Raw genomic sequence first — 19,350 nt, forward strand, 5'->3', positions numbered from 1 at the left:
AAAAAATCAGCACTAAACTGATCCAGTCAATATCTGTTAAACCACCGTTTCCATTGTGTTGCAGCACAGCTACAGAAGAACAGTGGGGATACCTGTCCATGCGAGACGCCCTGTAATCTCACACGCTACGGTAAAGAGCTCTCCATGGTCAAAATCCCCAGCAAGGGCTCAGCTCGCTATCTCTCCAGGAAATACGACAAGTCAGAGGACTACATCAGGTATGACAAGGAACCTTCAACAAGACTAAACTCACTTATGAGCAGTGATGTGGGGCTCAATAAAAAGGACCATAAAGTATGACCTCCAATCTGTGATGACAAACAGACAACCATAAATATAAACAAAAATCAATTCCTGTTCATGGCGGCATCAATTTATATTTTTGCCTCGTAATGGGATACTGATTGTCAGGTACCAGTATATATGCATAATGTTTTAATTTTTTCTTAAAATGGTAAATATTTGTTGTACTCTGCTATAAGATTCAGAGATTTGCTTTTTCTGTCTGTCTTTCAATTGAACACAAAATTAGAGTCCCACTGCCACGAGGCATACCAGGCAAATGATTGGGGCACCCCAAAAGAATCTGGGAAAAGTGGCCTGGCCCACTTGGCCCACTTGTCAGGCCCCAGTGATGTGTGTGTCTCTCCAAGAGAGACGTTGTCAACACAGTGTTTCACATACATGGGGTCTACTTGGGTGGTATGTAGATAAAATCACTCAGTTTCAACTTAGTTAAATCTTACATTAAAATCTCATTTCACTTTTTTCAAACTGACTGTAAATTGTAGCTATAGAAAATAACCTGGGTCAAACTCTCCCCTCTAAACCGCAGGAGTCTCTGTCTGCACGTCAGTCACAGCTCACAAGCCGCACCACCCACCACCACAAGTAAATCCTCAACCTGTGAAGATCTCAGTTACAATTTCACATATTGCTCCTGTTTGATGTTACATATTTACATCTTGTTCCTCCTCTGTTGTTCAAATACTCAGGTGTGTGTGTGTGTGTGTGTGTGTGTGTGTGTGCACGTGTGTGTGCGCGTGTGTGTGCATGCACACAGAGGGGGTGGGGGTTTGATGGGCTTCTTTGCCTGTGCGCCCACCCCCCAGAGTCTGTGATCGCCACTGCACAAAATAAAACCTCTTGCAGTAATGTTAACTCCATTAATTTTCATGTGATTTTGGTGACCTTGTAACAGATTTTTAGTACCACCATTAGGCCAGAATTTAGCCCTGAAAAACACTTCTGAGTGCCTTCAAAACTAATGGCCATTTTTCATAAAATGAAGATCATAAATATCCAACACAATATATTAGACCTACACCAGATGAATCTGAAAGTTTTAGGTGACCCTGTGACCTTTCTAGTGCGACTGTCACAGAAAAAATGCTTCATTAAAAAAATAAATATCAATTTAAAATAAAATATCATGTTCTAATAAATAGATTATGAAATGTACTCAATGCAAAAATGATCCCCAGAGGATGTTTTAAGTATGTACACTCCTGTAAACCAAAATGTGAATTTTGCTGACACAGTATCTCATAATCTAATCTCCAAGGCAGATTTGCAGTAAATTTGAGGATGAACTTCCTGACCTACATGGCTTTCCCTGTAGTGCCCCCTTTAGGACAAACCATTCCTAAGGTTCTTAGAATAGCACAGTCCATGAAATGTTAAGCATTTAAGTCTATTTTTGACATAATAATCTTAACACAATGTCTACTTACTTGTTTTTTCTGGGGCTTGTTCAGTATCTGCCATCTACTCAGTACTAATAAGTATAAACCATCTGCTGATGAGAACTGTGAAATGCAACTGAGAGCTCTACAAAAAAGCTAATACGCTGTGTTAAGATTTTTTTGTTGAACGTCATTATATTATTTCTTCTGTCCAGCACACTGTCAGGTGTAATGAACATCGTAACTTCTACCACTAACAGGGCTTTAACTGTTAATCCTGTTCTACAATATGTTTTATGGAGCATTTGCTAATATTTTGATGATAATATATTCAGTGCATTAACAATGTGCTTATACTCCAATTCCTGTCAGTGCCTAATCATCGGGCGTGCGGTATACCGTAAACACACCTAACTCAAGGAGCTCACGATGCCTCACAACGCTTAATATTGCAAGACTTTCTAAATCCGAAGAGATCAGAGACATGCTGGTGACGGAGCACGCTGTCAGTGCTCCTTCTGCTCATCTCAGTTAAACCCTGAAACACCTCATTATCTTGCGGTCGCTGGTTAGATCTGAGTTAAGCGCTGTAGGCCTGACAATCCCATCATGACAATTTACACAAGCACAAAGATGACTTGGTATGGTATTTTTTTTTATCCAAATTTGTTAGATTTGTTATTGTCATTATTATTATTATCATTATTAAAAACATCACAGGTGTATTTCTTTTTGTTTTGTATGCCATTCACACTCTTGTTCACTTGTTTTTCCAGAGACAACTTCCTGGTCTTAGATATCTTCTTTGAAGCTCTGAACTATGAAACAATTGAGCAAAAGAAAGCCTATGATGTTGCAGGTTTATTAGGTAAGATCACATTTTCCCTTTCTTCTGTTTTTTGAATATCAAATAGACTTGCTGGTGCAGAGCGAAATGTGTTGTTATAGTAGCAGCAATCCCTTTTCATTGCCATTAGCAGCAAACAGGAACAGCTTTGGCACCGTGTCCATTGTGCTTTTCCTTAAGTACTATTTCCTTTCAGGTGACATTGGCGGTCAGATGGGCTTATTCATTGGAGCCAGCATCCTGACAATCTTAGAAATACTGGACTATATCTATGAGGTAAAGTGTCTGTGGAAGCCCACACACATCAGACAATCACAAAATGAAATCAGGCTTACAGTAGCTGTGGTGTAATTAGTAATAATTAACAGTTATTGTGCTGCTGTCTTCCACAACCAACAGTCACTGTTTACAAAACACATTAGTGCTCCATCATTTATTCTAATTTTCCTCAATATTGAATCTTTTTGATTTTTTTTTTTTTTTTAAATGTTAAACACTCAGAGTCTTAGTGTCTCAATGTTCTTCGCAGTCGTACTCATCAGAAAATCAAGGAGTGCGAATGCTATCACATATTATGCATGTGAGAAGTTTCATTTCCAAGCAGGAGAAACTAATATCCGCTGTGCTGAGGAGATGCTACTAACTCTGATCATGAAATGAACTCCTGCCTCAGCTGGATCCCCTTTAAGCCTTCGAGCCAGCTGCCTGCTGACTGCCAAACATGTATGAATAAAGGAAAGTCAGAGGGAGGAACTTTAATGCAGACATCATGGTGAATAAACTCCTCACTCTGCTGCGTCTCTTGTCTCTCTCCCTCATCTCTGCTCTTTCGCCCTCCCTGCTGTTGTGCTCTGGGTGAAAGCAGGTGATCAAGCATCGGCTACAACGTCTGCTGAGGCCGCAGAAAGAGGAGAAGAAGAACAAGCAGCAGACCAGCACTGTTGCAACAGTGGGTCTGGAGGAAATGAAAGCAAAGGTACAGCACATACTGTACCACAACAAATGGCACTTGTATTATTTTGATGCCAAGTGTACAACTTTCCCTGCAGCACTGTAACTGCATTAGAAAACGAGACAAGAATAATTCAGGGGAAGGCAAATTAATATTTTTCCATTCCTACAATAATGAAGAGTGTAATGTTCCTAATTAATCTCCTCCAGAGCTCAGAGTTATATTGCGCGACTTTTTCTTGTAGATGCTTATTTCTGAACATTAGACTTCTCTCACACATCCAACTATAACTGTGTCTCAGTTCCACACTACAAACAGTCTTAACAAATCAGTCAGTGAAACCACAAAGATAATGTGTTTTATTACATTGAATTGTTACAGTCCTGATTAAGATTGGATGCTGTAAGACTTTGGCTAACATCAGATTTTGCTGTTCAGTTTAGTAGTAGACACCGAACTAGCTCAGAGTAGGGGCAGAAAACCCCAGTATTAACAATTCACTGAAAAATCATTCAAACTAACCTGGAGGTGGATTAGGAAGGAGTTCACCTCTTTATTAATTTAAAACATTTATACACAGAACTTCAAAGTAATTTACACTCAGCCACTATCTACTCAGCTAGACGCTGGTATCTTTCTCTCTGAAACCACAACCAAAGCAGCATCTCTGACCAAGTATAAGCGTTGCACACACACTGGCTTACACAGTGTATTTAGCAGACTTCCCCTTGTTTCCAGTCTTCATGTTAAGCTAGGCTAGCCACATCCTGATTGTAGATTTGTATATAATGCACAGAATAAGTTGTTATTGATCTTCTCATCTGACTCTCAGAAAGAGAGTGAATAGGTATATGTCTCAAAATGTTGCAATATTCATTTAAGAAAAATACATTTTGAGTCAAATGACATTGTCTTCTACTTCCAACAGGAGCCTAATGACATGACACGGAGTCACCCAGAGGGGGCGTACGCCAACACGATTCTCCCCAACCACCACCACCCTCACCACCATCACACTGGACACCACGGGGTGTTTGAGGACTTTGCTTGCTAGAGCCAGCCGTTGTTTCCAGTCCTGGTGACAACAAAAGATATGAGCTGTCTGTGTTGAGCTCAGTCACAGACCCTTGGCGTTTCTGTCGTTCCTTTGCTGTCACCAGTGAGAAAGCTACAGCCAAAGTCAAACACCAAACTTGTGCTGCTAACAAACCACTTGTACGTGCAGTATGTAGGCACAAATTGGACACAGCTTTTTCTTTTCTCTCTCTCTCTCTCTCTCTCTCTCTCTCTCTGTCTCTATGTCTCTCTGTCTCTGGATGGGACCCCTCTCAGCGTTGACCTGCTTCATGTGAGAAGTCAGGCAATTTGTGATTTCAGGACCAATTTTTGGTACATGATCACTTCAAGGGGACCTGTGGAGGACTGCATGTCACCTTGATCCAGTTTATACTCGAAAAAAGGAAAAGTATAATTTATTTATTCAGCTAACATCTCAGATTTTTTTTTCTGTCTGCATCCCTCCATTTATCGCTCCTCAAACGATCTCTCCTATTTCATGGAAAACACACTGTACCATAAGAAACCCTTACACATTATAAATTATGTAATTATTTAAAGAGATACTATGATCTATATGTTCTATATTGTATACAAGATGAGAATACTTGAGCAAGCAAATCTTATTCGTGTTACATCCACCTGAAGTATGAGGGGAATAATTTAGGCTGAATTGTATGACCTTGGCTTAGAAGAGCTAGGAGCATCTTCCCACATGATAACACTTTGTCTGGTTGTGGTTGAGGTGTTAGAGAGTAGCACTGTACTTGTACATAAAGTCCAACTTTAAAATGAGAAAGTTCTAAAAGTTCTGTTGTAATTGTTGTTGTTTATATTCAGTTAATATATAGCTTAGGTAATATTGATTTTAGTTATTTCTACATTTTAGAAAAGACTTTTATATGACAATAGCAATCACGATTGTAGCAATTACTGTACACTTACAATCATCAGATATGTTAGACCGCCACACATCAGTACATTTGTCCGGGTAACAGAAATGGACTGTATGGATCGTGACTATTATATTTATCATTTCCTTTTATATGTCCTGCTTTTTACCAAACTGTTTGGTTGTTACCTAAACATTTTCCAGGACAACACACAAATCTTTTGCAAATGGATGAGCAATGGATGATGTTTTCAGTTATGACATGGTTGTACGTAAATTATTCTTTCTTATTTAATTCATTTCTGCCCGCCATCCCGCTCTTCACTTTGGTTAGCATCATAACTTTAAGCTGACATAAGCATAGACACAGAATTAAATTTTTTGCCAAGTCATCTCCTTCAGCTGTGCACCAGAACCACTGTAAAAGTATAGCAGCTATTTACAGTGTAGGCCTGGCATCAATGTGTGTGTTTGTTTGAATGTGCACTTTAACATTTTGCACACATGACTGAGCACATTAGACTGACGTGGTTTGGCTGAGCTGATCCGTGGTTTTTAAATTCAGAGAAGTTAGGAAGAAAGCTCGGAGAGTTTTATTGCAGTACTAAGGTTTTTCTCTAATAAATCCAGTTCCACAGCTGCACAGAGGAGTGTAATGTAAACATTGCTCTGCAGGATGAAATATTTATATTGATTTCCTTAAACCTAAAAGGGCAGGGCAAGGACACCACAGTTTTTTAAGAGCACAAGTTTGCATATAGCTGGAATAAAAATGGAGACCTTACATTAATTAATTCATAGTGACATTGGTCCTCATGATGGAAGGTCAGCTTGCTCTGTAGCCGTCTTCAGCCTTTTCCACTGCATGAACTTAACAAACTGTTACACAACCAGAGCTTTTAAGAACTTGTGAGGATTTGGTTCAAGGTTCTTCCTTGCATGAATCTTTTCACATTTGGATTTACACTGTTAAAAAGGCAACAGCAGTACCAACTATACTTTGTCATAGAACATAAACTCGGAAGGAAAGTTACGTAAATGGTTATGAGACACAGTGATGGAGGAATTGCTGCAAATATTGACACTAGGACCAGCACAGGCCAGTCAGTGATATGACGCCAAAACTTAGAGCCACTTCAAAGTTTTTCAGTTGTGCTGCTCCATATACATAGATGCAGTCGTAAAATGGCAGTTACTGTTGTTGTGTTTGTTGTAGTCTCACACATCTGACATCAATTATAGTTGTCAGCACTTCTGGCAAACCCTAAAAGTACCTCGAATTCACTTAAACTTCTTGGACAATGCTGAAAATTTGTTCCAGGAACTTTTCCCCAAAACAGATGAGGAACAATGGAAACAAAAGCAGAACCTTTGACAGCGGCTACATGTCATGTTTCGTTAAGTTTGTGCAGTGGAAAGGGCTTCACTGTGGGTTACCCACCTAACAGTTAGTACTGAAGTTCTAAGACTAGCTGGACAAACGAGCTAACGTAGCATGACCTGACACCAGTTAGTTTGGGCTTCATAATGTAGTCTCTTTTCATACCCTTTTGCTTTCATGACTGGGCTTCAATCTAAACTTATGCTACAGTCACACTTGCCTTGTTTTTTGCAAGTATATGCTTAGCTCACTAACTGAGAGTCAAGTATTCAGAATGATGTTTGATGAACTCTGACCTGCAAAATGTTAAACTCGTTGCATTATTGGTGCGTTATAATTTCTCTTGTTGTCCCATCATTTATTTATATATTGGCCTATGTTAAGATAAAAGCAGCATAACAGCTAACTCAGCCTGATTCACATTCAGTTGTCACATGGGAATACATGTTCTAAATCACAAAGCAAATGCTTTTATCTTGGTTAAGATGTTTAAAGCATGTTCATAATTTGCTATCTTGCTGGAATTTGGGCTTGTAAGTGTGAAAACAGACACCACATATCTGAAAACAGAGTGTGAACAAAAATTGTTGGACTAAATTTTCTTCAAGTTACTGCACAATGCCAGTGGCAGACAATCCACTTTTAACATTTGTCTTGGAAATGTATGACATACTTCACATCACAGGTTACCATGTTTACAAATGACGTAATTATTTTTCTGTTAATTTGATTGGTGCATTCTGTTGCCACAATATTGCTATACATCACTTTTGCTCACAGTGAGATTCCACAGTCCTCCATCTGTCAAATCCCCTCCTCCTGTCAAGTAATCATGTGCTATACATGGGTGTTTAATATTCATAATCATGTGTCACTTTGACATTTTCAAAAGGTTCCCAATCACAGTCTCTGATGGCATCCTGTACAGGCTCTGCATAACAATCTGCTCCTCTGTCATCAATAATTGTAGCTATCCTTAGACAAGTCACAGGGGCTGGTGTGCTGAGATGAATACAGGGCTGATTTACCACTGTAGAGTTTTGTTTGAATGGTATAGCCTGGAGTCGATGTAGAAAAGGTTTTTTATCCTTGACATGCTGTGTTTAGCTGCACTGGAAAACACAACCTGATTCATTCTGTATCCAAAAGCCTTTAAAAACACAGATGAGTTGATGTTATAACAGCAGTCTGTGTGAGGTGCCACAGGACTGAGAGGTGGGCAGCAGGTCTTTACTGTAGCAGATGGGACAACTTCCCTGCTTGATAACATGTAGCTTAGCTCACATTCCTGAGATTCCTCGAGCCTCTGCTCTAATCTCCCATCTTGCACAGCTCTTTAAGTCTACCTTTTTATAGCTCCATGACATTCAGCCTGTGTATGCTTATTACATTATACATAAAAATCAATTTAATCCAACCAGCCAACAATGTTAATTTCTGAATAGCTGCTATTTGTCCTTTTTTTTTAGCTGAATATTTTTAGCTGAGACCTGAGAGGTCATCTGAGAAAAGTATTAGTGCAGGGAGATGCAAGCAGCTGTCAGGAATTCATAAGGAATTTCATCCCATATCTGACAGAAATGGAAATGGACCATCACTGCAGTAACAAGAAACGCTTACATTTTGTACAGAAGTGTGATCTTGTGATTATATCCTCTGTTAGAACACATTTTATAAATGTTAAATATGGTAAATACAATGACCATTAAAGTTTAGATAAAAACCAGTGCTTTCTAAATATAGAGCCAAGTTCACTTTGTAACTCGATGTTGTCTATTTTTCTGTACAACACACTTCAGTTTTTCCACCCATTTTAAAGCCTTTCCACCCATTTTAAAGCCTTTCCACCTCTTAACATAGAGATGTAAGAAAATGGCTTACAAGGTTACTGGAGGCAAATGAAGACATCTCAAAGGTGAGTTTTGTGAAGACAAATCACACAGGATATTTGAAGAGGTGTCATTATCTACTTAAAATGTGATTTATTAGCCATTCTCCTTATAGAAAGTGTATAATTCTGCTTTAAATACCCTCCAGGTGAACCCAAATTGTTGTGAAAAAACTACATTTTCTAGAAGACTTGAAACAACTGTGTCCCCATGTAGGAGGAGAAAGTCCTGGGATCCAACGTAAAATGAAGTACAAAATAATGACTTACAATTAAGTCCCATCTGCTCTGTAGTTATGTGGTTTTACAGCATGCCTCAGGGTACTGCATACGGACCCCTGAAATAACTAAAGCTGTAATTAAGGTTTCAACATTTTCCCTGTTTTTACCCAACCCCAGACATCAGGAATACCTCAGCTCTGACATGAGAGGGAATGTTAACTGCAGCCCTTCTGCGCACATGCTGAGAGCATGAATGTGATAACCATATCGTTTGGAATCATAATGTGATTTCTAAATGTTTAGCAATGCTGCTCACCTCAGCAACCAGCAGCCAGCGCTGGTCTAGGACCTGTGCTGCAGACAGTAAACATGCTCTTCTGCTGACACCTAAAGGACAAACTGGATTTTGTAGCTGCAGCACAAAAGGTACTCTTTTCTCCTCCTCCTTAAAAAAATTAAGGATAACAAACAGGCATTTCTATATTCAAATATTCTTTATTTAAAAATTACAATAATTCACAGTTCATTGGGAATTACAGCACAAAATTAAATATACTGAGCATGAATTAAAATGTATTGCTTTGGTTATAATAGTACCCATATGCGTAAAATAATGTAAACCAATGGGTCTAAACATAAATGGAAATTAAAAAGTGGAGCCTATGTATTTGACTACTTTTTTGAAACGATTTAATTGATTCAAACTGAAAAGGAAATACATACATTTTAAATCGTCTTCATGGTCAAATTACATGATTTTTAAAACACAAAATACAAAGTAAGATACAGCATATGTTTGATTGTGTCACCAAAACAATAAAATATCAATTGTGTCAATAAAGCTAAAAAAAAGGCTTAAAAATAGTGTCTATAAAATATTTATACATGTACAGAGAATGTCATGAAAGCCTCTGTTAGTGCAGAAGTATTTCAAATCTGCATAATTCATAAAGAAATGACAGATAAATAAGTTATGGACAAAATACTTGGAGACTTTGCTCAGCGATGGTGGCTGTGTTAACAACACCGGGTGATTAATCTGCCACGCTCCCTTAATTCTAGGCTTCTCATGTCTATAGAAGGCAAAGACGATGCAGATCACCACAACTTTATATTGTAATCTCAGCCATCCATCTTTCACAGTGGTTTTTGCAAGATTCGATTTCCAATTCTGCACATCACTAGCATCATTCTCAACAAAGAATCAAGGTGAACATTCATGTCACAGTGAAAGACTGCTCTCATCAAGAAAGAGATGCGTTATAAAATGAATGCAAAACGTGAGGAACAACTGACCAACTGGTCTGTGTTCACACAGCAGTAAATACAGTAAACACTGTGTAGGATCACCACTGTGGATGTAGTGTTTCCAATGTATACTATCCAATTAATGTTAAATAAAAGTACTCGCCTTAATCTTTATGCGTTTCAAAGTAAATTTGACGACAAAAAGTATCTGGTGTCAGCAGAATACATTAAAGGTCTTGTCAAAAGACATTACAGTGTATTTACTTAGCATTAAACAGAAAGGATGAGTCTTAATTTATGTAATGTCATTAATAGTATTGTGATATACATTATTTGCAGCAAATGTCTTTGACATTAAAAGTCCTGTCCTCCATCAGACATCTGTCCAGTTGTGTTATCTGTGATATTGCACATTATAATCTGCTAATAACTGTTTGGTGCCAAGTACCGTTAGCTCCACCACTACTCAGTAATGTGGAAAAGGCCTCCCACTTGACTGTACTGCAACTGGGAGAAAGCAGCCAGCTCAGTAAATGGAGGCCAATGACACCTACACAATTTTTTTATAATACAGTCAAAAACACTTTGGAACAATTACACATTTCTAGAGTCTAAAAACTGTCTACACTTGTTGACATAGAAAAATATTTCATACATTCGTAATTTCAGTCATTTCTAAACTTATTAAATTACATTTTAAAGTACCACTTTCTTCAACGAGGACACTTGAAAAAATAAAACACCTGGGCATCACTTTAAACATTTACCAAGGCAATTTTTTCCCCATTATTCAGAATTTTCCTTTGCCTATACGTGTAAGAGAAATTTTGCAACATCAAATAGTTTCAAACAGAAAAATTAAACTCAAATTCACACTGCTGGTCGACGAGGATAACCTCTGAGGACAAACAGTAGATATTTTCCAGGAACCCCTTCCCTGCTTTGAGGCACATATACAACTGGTGGATGATTGGGATCATTTCCAAGTCTACTATTAAAAATGTTAAGTAAGTAAACCAACAACCCCTTTCTTATATAGAAATGTCTTATATAGCAATTCTTATAGCTATGTAACTTTATGCACAGCGAAAGAGAATATCTCCCACCCATCCAAAGCTATTATTCGTGTTATAATAATACCAAGTTCCTAGTGAAAAACATCAAATGTGCAACACCTGAAGATAATTTCAGAACAGCCAGCGTATGAAAAGTCAGTGTCAAGGCACATAAAGATGTGCTTTTGAAAATACTCAAATCAGTAAATATCAAAAGCTCAATGTTTCAATACCCTTATATGAAAGGGCAAACAAACTCTGATGCAGTATACTGCACTAATGTTTATCTATTAGCGCTATACATCGAAGCTCCATTTAAAAATATCTTTGATATTGAAATGAAATCAAACAACATTCTATAAATGTGAAAACTTGCTGCTAGTACTTCTGATCCCACTGACAAGAAACAACCCACTAAAGCTTTTTGCCATTTTGAACTCGCTGTATTAGTTCACTTGGTTCAATCCCCCACCCGCATACAAAACCATTAGCAGCTCTACTCAGCACACTGGTTCAACCAAGCCTATTATATGCAAAATTGTAGAGAGTAAGGTATGTTGTCCAGGGGTTGGTGACACAAACCAAGGATAAAATCCCACAAAATATTGGAATTTCACTAGACATGTGGAGAGGAAGATGACACAGATGGATTGCCTATGTAGCCCCCGGAGGTTTGGTGGACACCTTAACCACAAGAACTGGAAAAGCCAACAGTACCTCTGGGCTCTGCTGCTTTGGGATTCTGCCCTCTAGTGGTCAAAAATTGTTTAAAGCAACTTTTAAAATCGTCAAGATTAGAAAAAGCATTTGGTTATAGGTACTCATCTGTTTGGACAAGTATTGTAAACATTTATAAAAAAAAAAAAATTAAAAAAAAAAAAAGGTTTCATGAGGAATGTACTGCACTCGTTTTTCCAAACTAGCTCAAACCTCTAACAAACCAAATAACCCTTAGTGAACACTGAAAGATGGATCATGTCAGACAGGTTCACATACAACGTAACCATGTCTCCAAAGGGTTGAGTTTGGGGCAAAGGTAAGGGTTAACTTATGGGTGGTACTACATGTATTTCTCCTGTTAACCCCATATTCTAAATTGTTACAACACACACACAGCTTTTAACATCCATTTAAACAAGTGCAGGAACAGACATTTCAACAGCATTTTCAAGTGCTGTTTCCTTGTTCTTGCTCAAACAGCAGCATGGCGAGCTGGGAACGAGAACCAAGACCTTCCAAGTTGCTCTGAACACATCTATGATAGATGTCCTCACTGAGTCGTGGGTTGCAGGCTTGGTAGCGATACTGCTGGTGCAATGCTGGCTCTACTGCTCTGAATACGTGCAGACCGGAATATTTTACGAACATGTCGTAGATGTCCATTGTCTCTAGAATCTCCTCATTCTCTTGGACGTCTGCCACCATTCGTGTGCGCGTTGCCATGTAGTCCGAGTTGTAAAAACATGACTCTTCAAATGACCTGCGGTCAAAATGGCCTGCATCCTTGACCAGATCAATTGTGGCTGGATGTGGCTGGTTGTGATAGGCCACATCGGGGTTATAGTCCTGGAAATGGATGGGGAAGAACACCTGCCAGTTGTTTATGGAATTCATGCGGCAACGGTTCAGAAATTCAGAATTGATATTTGTGTTGACGCTAGCCAAGAAGAACAGCGTGTCGACTGGGTGTTTCTTCGAGATGATGTCCATGAACTTTATCTGGGATGGTGTTTCTGTCTTGACACTTATCCATGGGATTTTCACTGTGGGGTATTTCCGTTCATAAGCATTAATCTGAGTCTTCACACTGGCAAATATATCATTCTGGTTAACCTGCTGTGCTTCCACTGGGTCATAAATAAACAAGAATGTTAGGATAGCATTTTCGCTGGTCTCAAAGGCATTTGAGGCAAAGACTTCGAGGAAATGGTCAACATAGTTCCGGTCCTGCAGAGTAAGAGGTATAATGATGTGAACCCTTGTAGCTTCTGTGACATAGGGCATGGGAATTATCTCTATTTGGCTCAAAGGTCGCACCAGATGAACCCTCTTGGTGATGGAACGGCTGTGACCTTTCTGATTAACCACCTCCAGCTGAAGATCCAAGGTGTACTCCATGCCCCTGATGGGGTCAAAGCGCCTGTAGCCATTAATCAGCTGCTGCTTCTTCAGGTGTAAGACGGGCTTGTACTTCTTGTTCAGCTCTCCTACGGCGGTGTCAATGACATCGGCCACATCCATTCGATCAATGCCGTGCAGCTCACACTTGGGAGAGCCATCAATGCATGAATATATCTCTTCCTCTGTAAAGTATTCCCACTTCAGAACTTCAAATCGAGTTTTGGGCTCAAAAGGTGGATTGATCCCAACTGGCCACTGGGCACTTCGGTTGCCTTCAAAAGCAACCACACTCACATTCTTTATTTCTGCCTGTAGAAACATAAGTTACAGTTACCACTCTGCCATTGACAAAACTAATGCAACACTAAAATTGTTACATTCTGGACCTACAATAGTGGAGGCCAGGAGCAAAAAGAGGCCAGGTTTTATTTTTGACTGAACCCCAGGTGAATTGTGACACTTGAAGATCAGCTTACCTGCAGCTTAGCAATCTCATCGTAAATCTTCTGGAGTTCAATCTCAGTGAAGTATCTGTGCAGCCGATACATCTGCTCAGGGTCAGACACTGGATGGACGGTCAGAGCATTCTTAAAATGTTCACTCTGCTCCTTACTTGGATCAGAGTTTTTTCCCAACTCATAATGGTGGTACTGAAGCCCCTGGGAGGAAACAGAGACATCTTTTCATGAGGTGTCTTAAATCTGGCATGACAAAAACATGCTTAATGTTATTCCAAGCTTAGTTGTTATGCTGCTGTACTCCATTCAAACAGACATTACATGCTATCCAGACAGCATCTTGGGCTCATTTCCACTGCAAACAGACTGGTTTCAACCATAATTGCATAGTGAAGTAAAGACTGGGATTCATTTTGTAAGAACAGAGTACTATTGTTACACAACTACAGATTTTTACTGTCAAGAGTTTTGCTCATTTTCAGGAACTAAATTTGTTCTAGTAATATGAGGTATAAGAGATGTTTTATCTAATTAATTTCACCACTTTATATATCTATAGACTATGATCACTACGGCCTCAGGTTAAAAAGCAACAGTTTAAACGTGAAACCTAATGATACAAATGACACTGGCACCAGAATCCCTCTTAAAGACACAGTCATTTAAGCTGAAAACAGAGTAACCACCTAAGGAGCTTGAGTGATTAAAAAAAAGTGAATCCAATCTGATCAAGCTATTAAAAGAACAAAGACTGGAGACACCGCTTAACTAAGCAGTGAGGCCACTTTTGCAAATGTTTGCCAACAGCTTACGGCTTGTCATGGTACTCTTAGTGAAGCATTGTCCGTACCTAATTGTCATCAATGTTCTCTCTGAACAGAAAAATTGATGTCTGGCTCTGTACTCAAGCTGATTTCTTCACCCATTCCAGGGCTTTTAACTTTCCCCTGCTTTTCTCCCTTATCTGAGGGGCTCTGCTGGAGCTCTTCTGGCTCAGGGAACTTTAGTTAACCATGCAAGTCACTCTCATCTGTGAAACAAGATGGTTTCCTACTCTGGGTCATGGCCAAGGAGGAGAAAATGGCAGCAAAAGAAATCTACGAAATAAGCCAACAACAATATCTACACCTGAGTGTATGCTGTATGAATGGCAAAGCCACATTTTGTGATAGTTTTCTGTAACAATGTATTTTCATGTCTTTAAAAAGACTACAAACTCTCACACGGAGGAAGCAAATTGATGCAGCAAACAATCGCCTCAAAGGGCACTGGGACAAGGCTCCACAGATCAAGGCTACACAGAGCTTGTTTGACCTTAAATGCTAATGACATTACAGGAGCATGGCATGTTGACCCACAGGGGATTTTCACACCATTGAACCCAGGCAAGGCTGAACTCAGATGTGCTCTGCTTGCCTATTTACCTATTCCACGCTGCTGCTGGAGCCATGGAAAAAAATGAAAGGCTAAAGGGTATTAGCAATCTACTCTGTAATATAAATACCACCTCTGTGCTAGCATGGTAATTACACTTTTATATGGCTGTCTGTCAATTTTAAGTGCTGTCCCAGAGGCAAAGCATGATGTCTGCCATGACAGTTTTGTTTTTCTGTCGAGAAGGAGAACCCCTGCTGTAACCTGTCACACAGCTGTTCTGAATGACAGTCTTAGAATGTTTTTTCTTTGTAGCTCCACATTCATTTTAACTATGTTCCTTTCTTTTTATCATGAACAATTGAGAAACAGCCTTATAAATTGAAAGAAATCTGTGTATTAATGAAAAGAGATGTATGTAAGGTGAAGAAAATACTTGGCCTACCTCATATTCGCTGACACAGTTTGTGTTTGTGTAATCAATGATGCATCTCCCGAGCCACTCATCAGGCCTGGCACTGAGGATATCGTTCCTACAGTTTTCCAAGAAGGGCTGGAGTCGCAGGAGCAAGGTACGTGACACAACGTACCCGAACCCTCCGTAGCAATACTTCCCTTCCATCTCCCCACCTATGAACTCCTCAGGACTGCCCATGTAAAGTTCTCGATCCATACTCAGGTGATCCACCAGGGCTTTGATCCTGTCAGCTTCTGTGTAGGTGTCATCTTGGACAAAGTAAAACCAGTCGTATTCATTGATGTAGTGGTCTAAAATGTATCTGATGGTCTGAAACATGTTCCATATCAGTCTCTCGTCTCCATGAGAGACCACAAACATGCCGTGAGGGACTTTGCGGTTTCGCATGCCGGTGAAGAAGATTACGGAGTCCAGGTGATGGCTAATGGTGCGATTGACAGCTATGCCCATGGTGTTAATGGTGTTTTTGGATGTCAGGACCCCAACAAACAGACGCTCTCGCATCCCCAACTCTGTGCTTATGTATCTAGCCCTGAAAAAGACATCAAACAGCTACTGAATATTTGTGCTTTGAATAAAAACTGTACAAGACAAACTTTCACCAACACTGAACAATGTTCCAATTTACTGTCACACCAAAAGACACAACTTTGACCTTTTTGTTTCTGTAACTTTCAGGTTTAGCTTATTATCAGATTCTAAAATCAATGGAAATAATAATGACTGAAAACAGAAGTTTATAAAAGGCATAAATTCTGGGTCCAGACTAAATTTGTTGTTTTGTCCACCAAATTTAATGGAAATGATTGACGTTTTTAAATATCCTCACAGACTAAAAAAACTCAAAACTCTTTGGAAAGGTAAACATGCAAGAACTTGCACTGTGATTCATTACTTGCACCACGACCAAACCTATCTTTTATTTCTCTGTTATGCTGTACATGAAATCAATTATGCCTCTTGTTCGAGCTGCAACTATTAACAGATTGAAAGAAAATTAATCCTCATCTATTCTGATAAATAATCTAAATTCTTTCTTTTCAAGCAAAAATGAATGTGTGTGAATGTGTTGCTTTTCTTTCCATACATGATAGGAAATGAAATATTTTTTATTGTTGGTTGAACCACACTAAATTGAACACACCGGTTTGGACTCTGGACAGCTGTTATTTACTATTTTTTGACATTCCATGAACAAACCAATCAATTAATCAAGGAAGCAATTGTCAGATTAATTGATAATGAAAATATACTTAGTTCCAGTTCTACCTCTTAATGTACAAACTGCTGCATGGCACAGGTTGCCTATGAAACCTGGGGGCTTTAACTCACACATCTGAACTCAGGAGAACTTTTCTACAGGGAAAGGACTCTTTCTCAGAAATGTAATGAAATGCAACCATTTGGGGTGTGTGGGATAACATTCGAACAAGGGCTCTATCCAGGAAATCTTGGAAATGTTTGCCTGTTTACGAAGAAAATGTTAAAGCACATATCCTTCAGTGTGGAGACATGGCACAAAATATGTAGTTATTTCAAGGCTATATGGCAGGGCCTGTTAGCAGGTAGAAACCAGCAGAGAAAGTGGGGCAGTTGACTTTTTGCGGTAATTTGATCTTGGCCAATAAGATCATGGAGATGAAAAAGCCTTCTGCATTACACTTAGTTATGCCTGCCATTTCGTTTTCTTTTGTTTTATTAGCTTTATGTTGCTACTGTTAAATCTCACAGCCACCTGACAACCAGTGACACCTGCACACCTGATATTATGTGGACTAACACAGTGACTGATTTATCAGTCATTATGACACTGCGGCCTGTTGTGCTGTAATGTATTATGATGTGGCCTGTATTCAAAACAAACAGAAGTCATATACTGTCTGCCCACTTACAGAAAGTGTTCACCCGTTAAAGCGAACAGGCATGTGAAGCTTACCTGAAAACTTTCTTCGGAGCACTCTGTTGGACTTGTTTATATGGGACTATTCTTGGTTCAAAATCCTCCTCGGACTCCACATCGTTGAGAGTCGAAATGGAGTTAGGCTTTCGGGCTCCTTTGAGCAGTCCATCCTGACCCAAAGTCACATCCTCACTCTGTTTACCGTCTAGATAACACGCTTCTTCCGACCAGTTTACACTCAATAAACTCAACGTGAACCCTAAAGAAATACCGATTACCACCGGGCCGACCGACCGCAGGACAGAAATAAACGCTGAAAATCTCATCTTGTGCGTCGGCTCTTCTCCCCCGACAGTCCCGCGTCGCTCTAAAGAGTCCGAAGAGGCCTCTGGTCCGGGATAGGTCAACTATACATCAAGTCAGAAGCGAAGCAGCCGTATCCACGTTCCACTTAAGGAAAAGATGCAGCTTCTTCCTCAATATCTACGCAGGATTCTTACGTGTCAGTATAGCGGTTACCTGGCTCCTCCCCGGCTAGACGTAAGAGGAGGGTCTAGCTCAGTGCTGTGTGGATGAATACAGGCTGCGCAGAGCGGAGGGATATTCAACAAGACTTAAGCAGGGGAAATGTGGACTGGAAAGCCCTCTGTGTCCCTCTGCCTGTGGCAGACTGTTTATTTAAGCTATCATATTTACTGAAATGTCATTTTTTCTGTGCTGCTTTTTCTTTTTTCTAAAAAAAAAGAAAATAGAAAATGACAAATCATATAAGTTATTAAACCATCAAATTTGTTAGTAACATGCCTTTATTCACCTACAATTCTTAGATATTTGTACTTTAGGCCACTTGAGAATTTCCATTTCATACCATTGTATTAGGCTACTTGCACTGAGCTGCAGTTCAGAGGGAAATATTGCTTATTATTCCACTGCATTTATTTAACTTTAGTTACTCGTGACTTTAAAAATTACGATATTCTAGATGCATTTATTTATGTATTTTATGTATCTCTGTTTCTACTGTTGCCAGATAGTCCAAGACAAATTTCCATTTAATGCAAAATGAATAGACAATACAGTTTTTTTTCTGCTTTGAGCACTGACACTTTTGATATGTTAAGTAAATTTCTCAATATTTACATACTTTTATTTGAGTCACATTTGCAATGCAGGTCTTTAAATGGATAACTGACTTGACAATGTGCTTTTGCTACTTGTACTAAAGGAAGTAAGTACTTTCACCACCTCTGGGGAAAGGTATGCACGTTATACCTTTGTGGATGAACACAGAGCACCTTCATTAAAAATCACCAGTACCACAGCAGTTTTCACCCATTGGCCTCACCCTATAAAATACCTCCTCTCTAACTGTTGGGCACTGACACAGGAAACTGATAATTATTACGATGCACTGTTATCATAACACTTAAACTCAATACTCTGCTGTTAACCTCTATTCCTATTGTTTTTATCACTTTCATTATGATGTACCCCTTAATACAGTTCCTGCCATTTTTCCATTCTCATTGTATATTTGTGGGCTTGTAATATGTAACATTTGTAACATGGTAACCCTGATGCACCTGTAAGTCTTGTCACAGTAATATTCTAATACAGTACAGCATCTTTTTGTGCATCTTTTTCATTCCTCATAACTTAGAAAATTATAACAGTTTCCCTTAACTTTCTACTGCTAATGTGCACCTGCTTTGTTCTGCATTCAGTATTTTTCTTATTTTCATTTTATTTTGCCATGTATGTGTAGCCTATTTGTATGTTTAGATAAGATAGAA

The 19,350-nt window shown here is 39.1% G+C and overlaps 2 protein-coding genes across 2 annotated transcripts in view; one reads left to right on the forward strand and one right to left on the reverse strand.

Moving 5' to 3' along the window:
• asic4 (acid sensing ion channel subunit family member 4) overlaps positions 1-4,688 on the forward strand; it is a 76,120-nt gene extending 71,432 nt beyond the window's left edge. The window contains exons 6-10 of the mRNA XM_022740954.1: positions 65-218; positions 2,462-2,553; positions 2,729-2,808; positions 3,398-3,508; positions 4,413-4,688. Of these exons, the coding sequence (XP_022596675.1) occupies positions 65-218; positions 2,462-2,553; positions 2,729-2,808; positions 3,398-3,508; positions 4,413-4,538 (563 nt within the window). The 3' untranslated portion in view covers positions 4,539-4,688. The remainder of the gene's footprint in view (positions 1-64; positions 219-2,461; positions 2,554-2,728; positions 2,809-3,397; positions 3,509-4,412) is intronic.
• Positions 4,689-9,422: 4,734 nt separating this feature from the next.
• Positions 9,423-18,082, reverse strand: chpf (chondroitin polymerizing factor). Its single transcript, XM_022740796.1, has 4 exons — positions 17,594-18,082; positions 15,625-16,189; positions 13,824-14,006; positions 9,423-13,656 (listed from the first exon to the last, which is right to left on the reverse strand). Exons 1-4 carry the CDS (start codon positions 17,881-17,883, stop codon positions 12,394-12,396), a joined length of 2,301 nt encoding a protein of 766 aa, XP_022596517.1. The 5' UTR covers positions 17,884-18,082; the 3' UTR covers positions 9,423-12,393.
• Between the last annotated feature and the right edge of the window lie 1,268 nt (positions 18,083-19,350).

The sequence above is a fragment of the Seriola dumerili genome, unplaced genomic scaffold (assembly GCF_002260705.1).
Source record: "Seriola dumerili isolate Sdu_G_001 unplaced genomic scaffold, Sdu_1.0 BDQW01000052.1, whole genome shotgun sequence".
Taxonomy (NCBI): domain Eukaryota; kingdom Metazoa; phylum Chordata; class Actinopteri; order Carangiformes; family Carangidae; genus Seriola; species Seriola dumerili.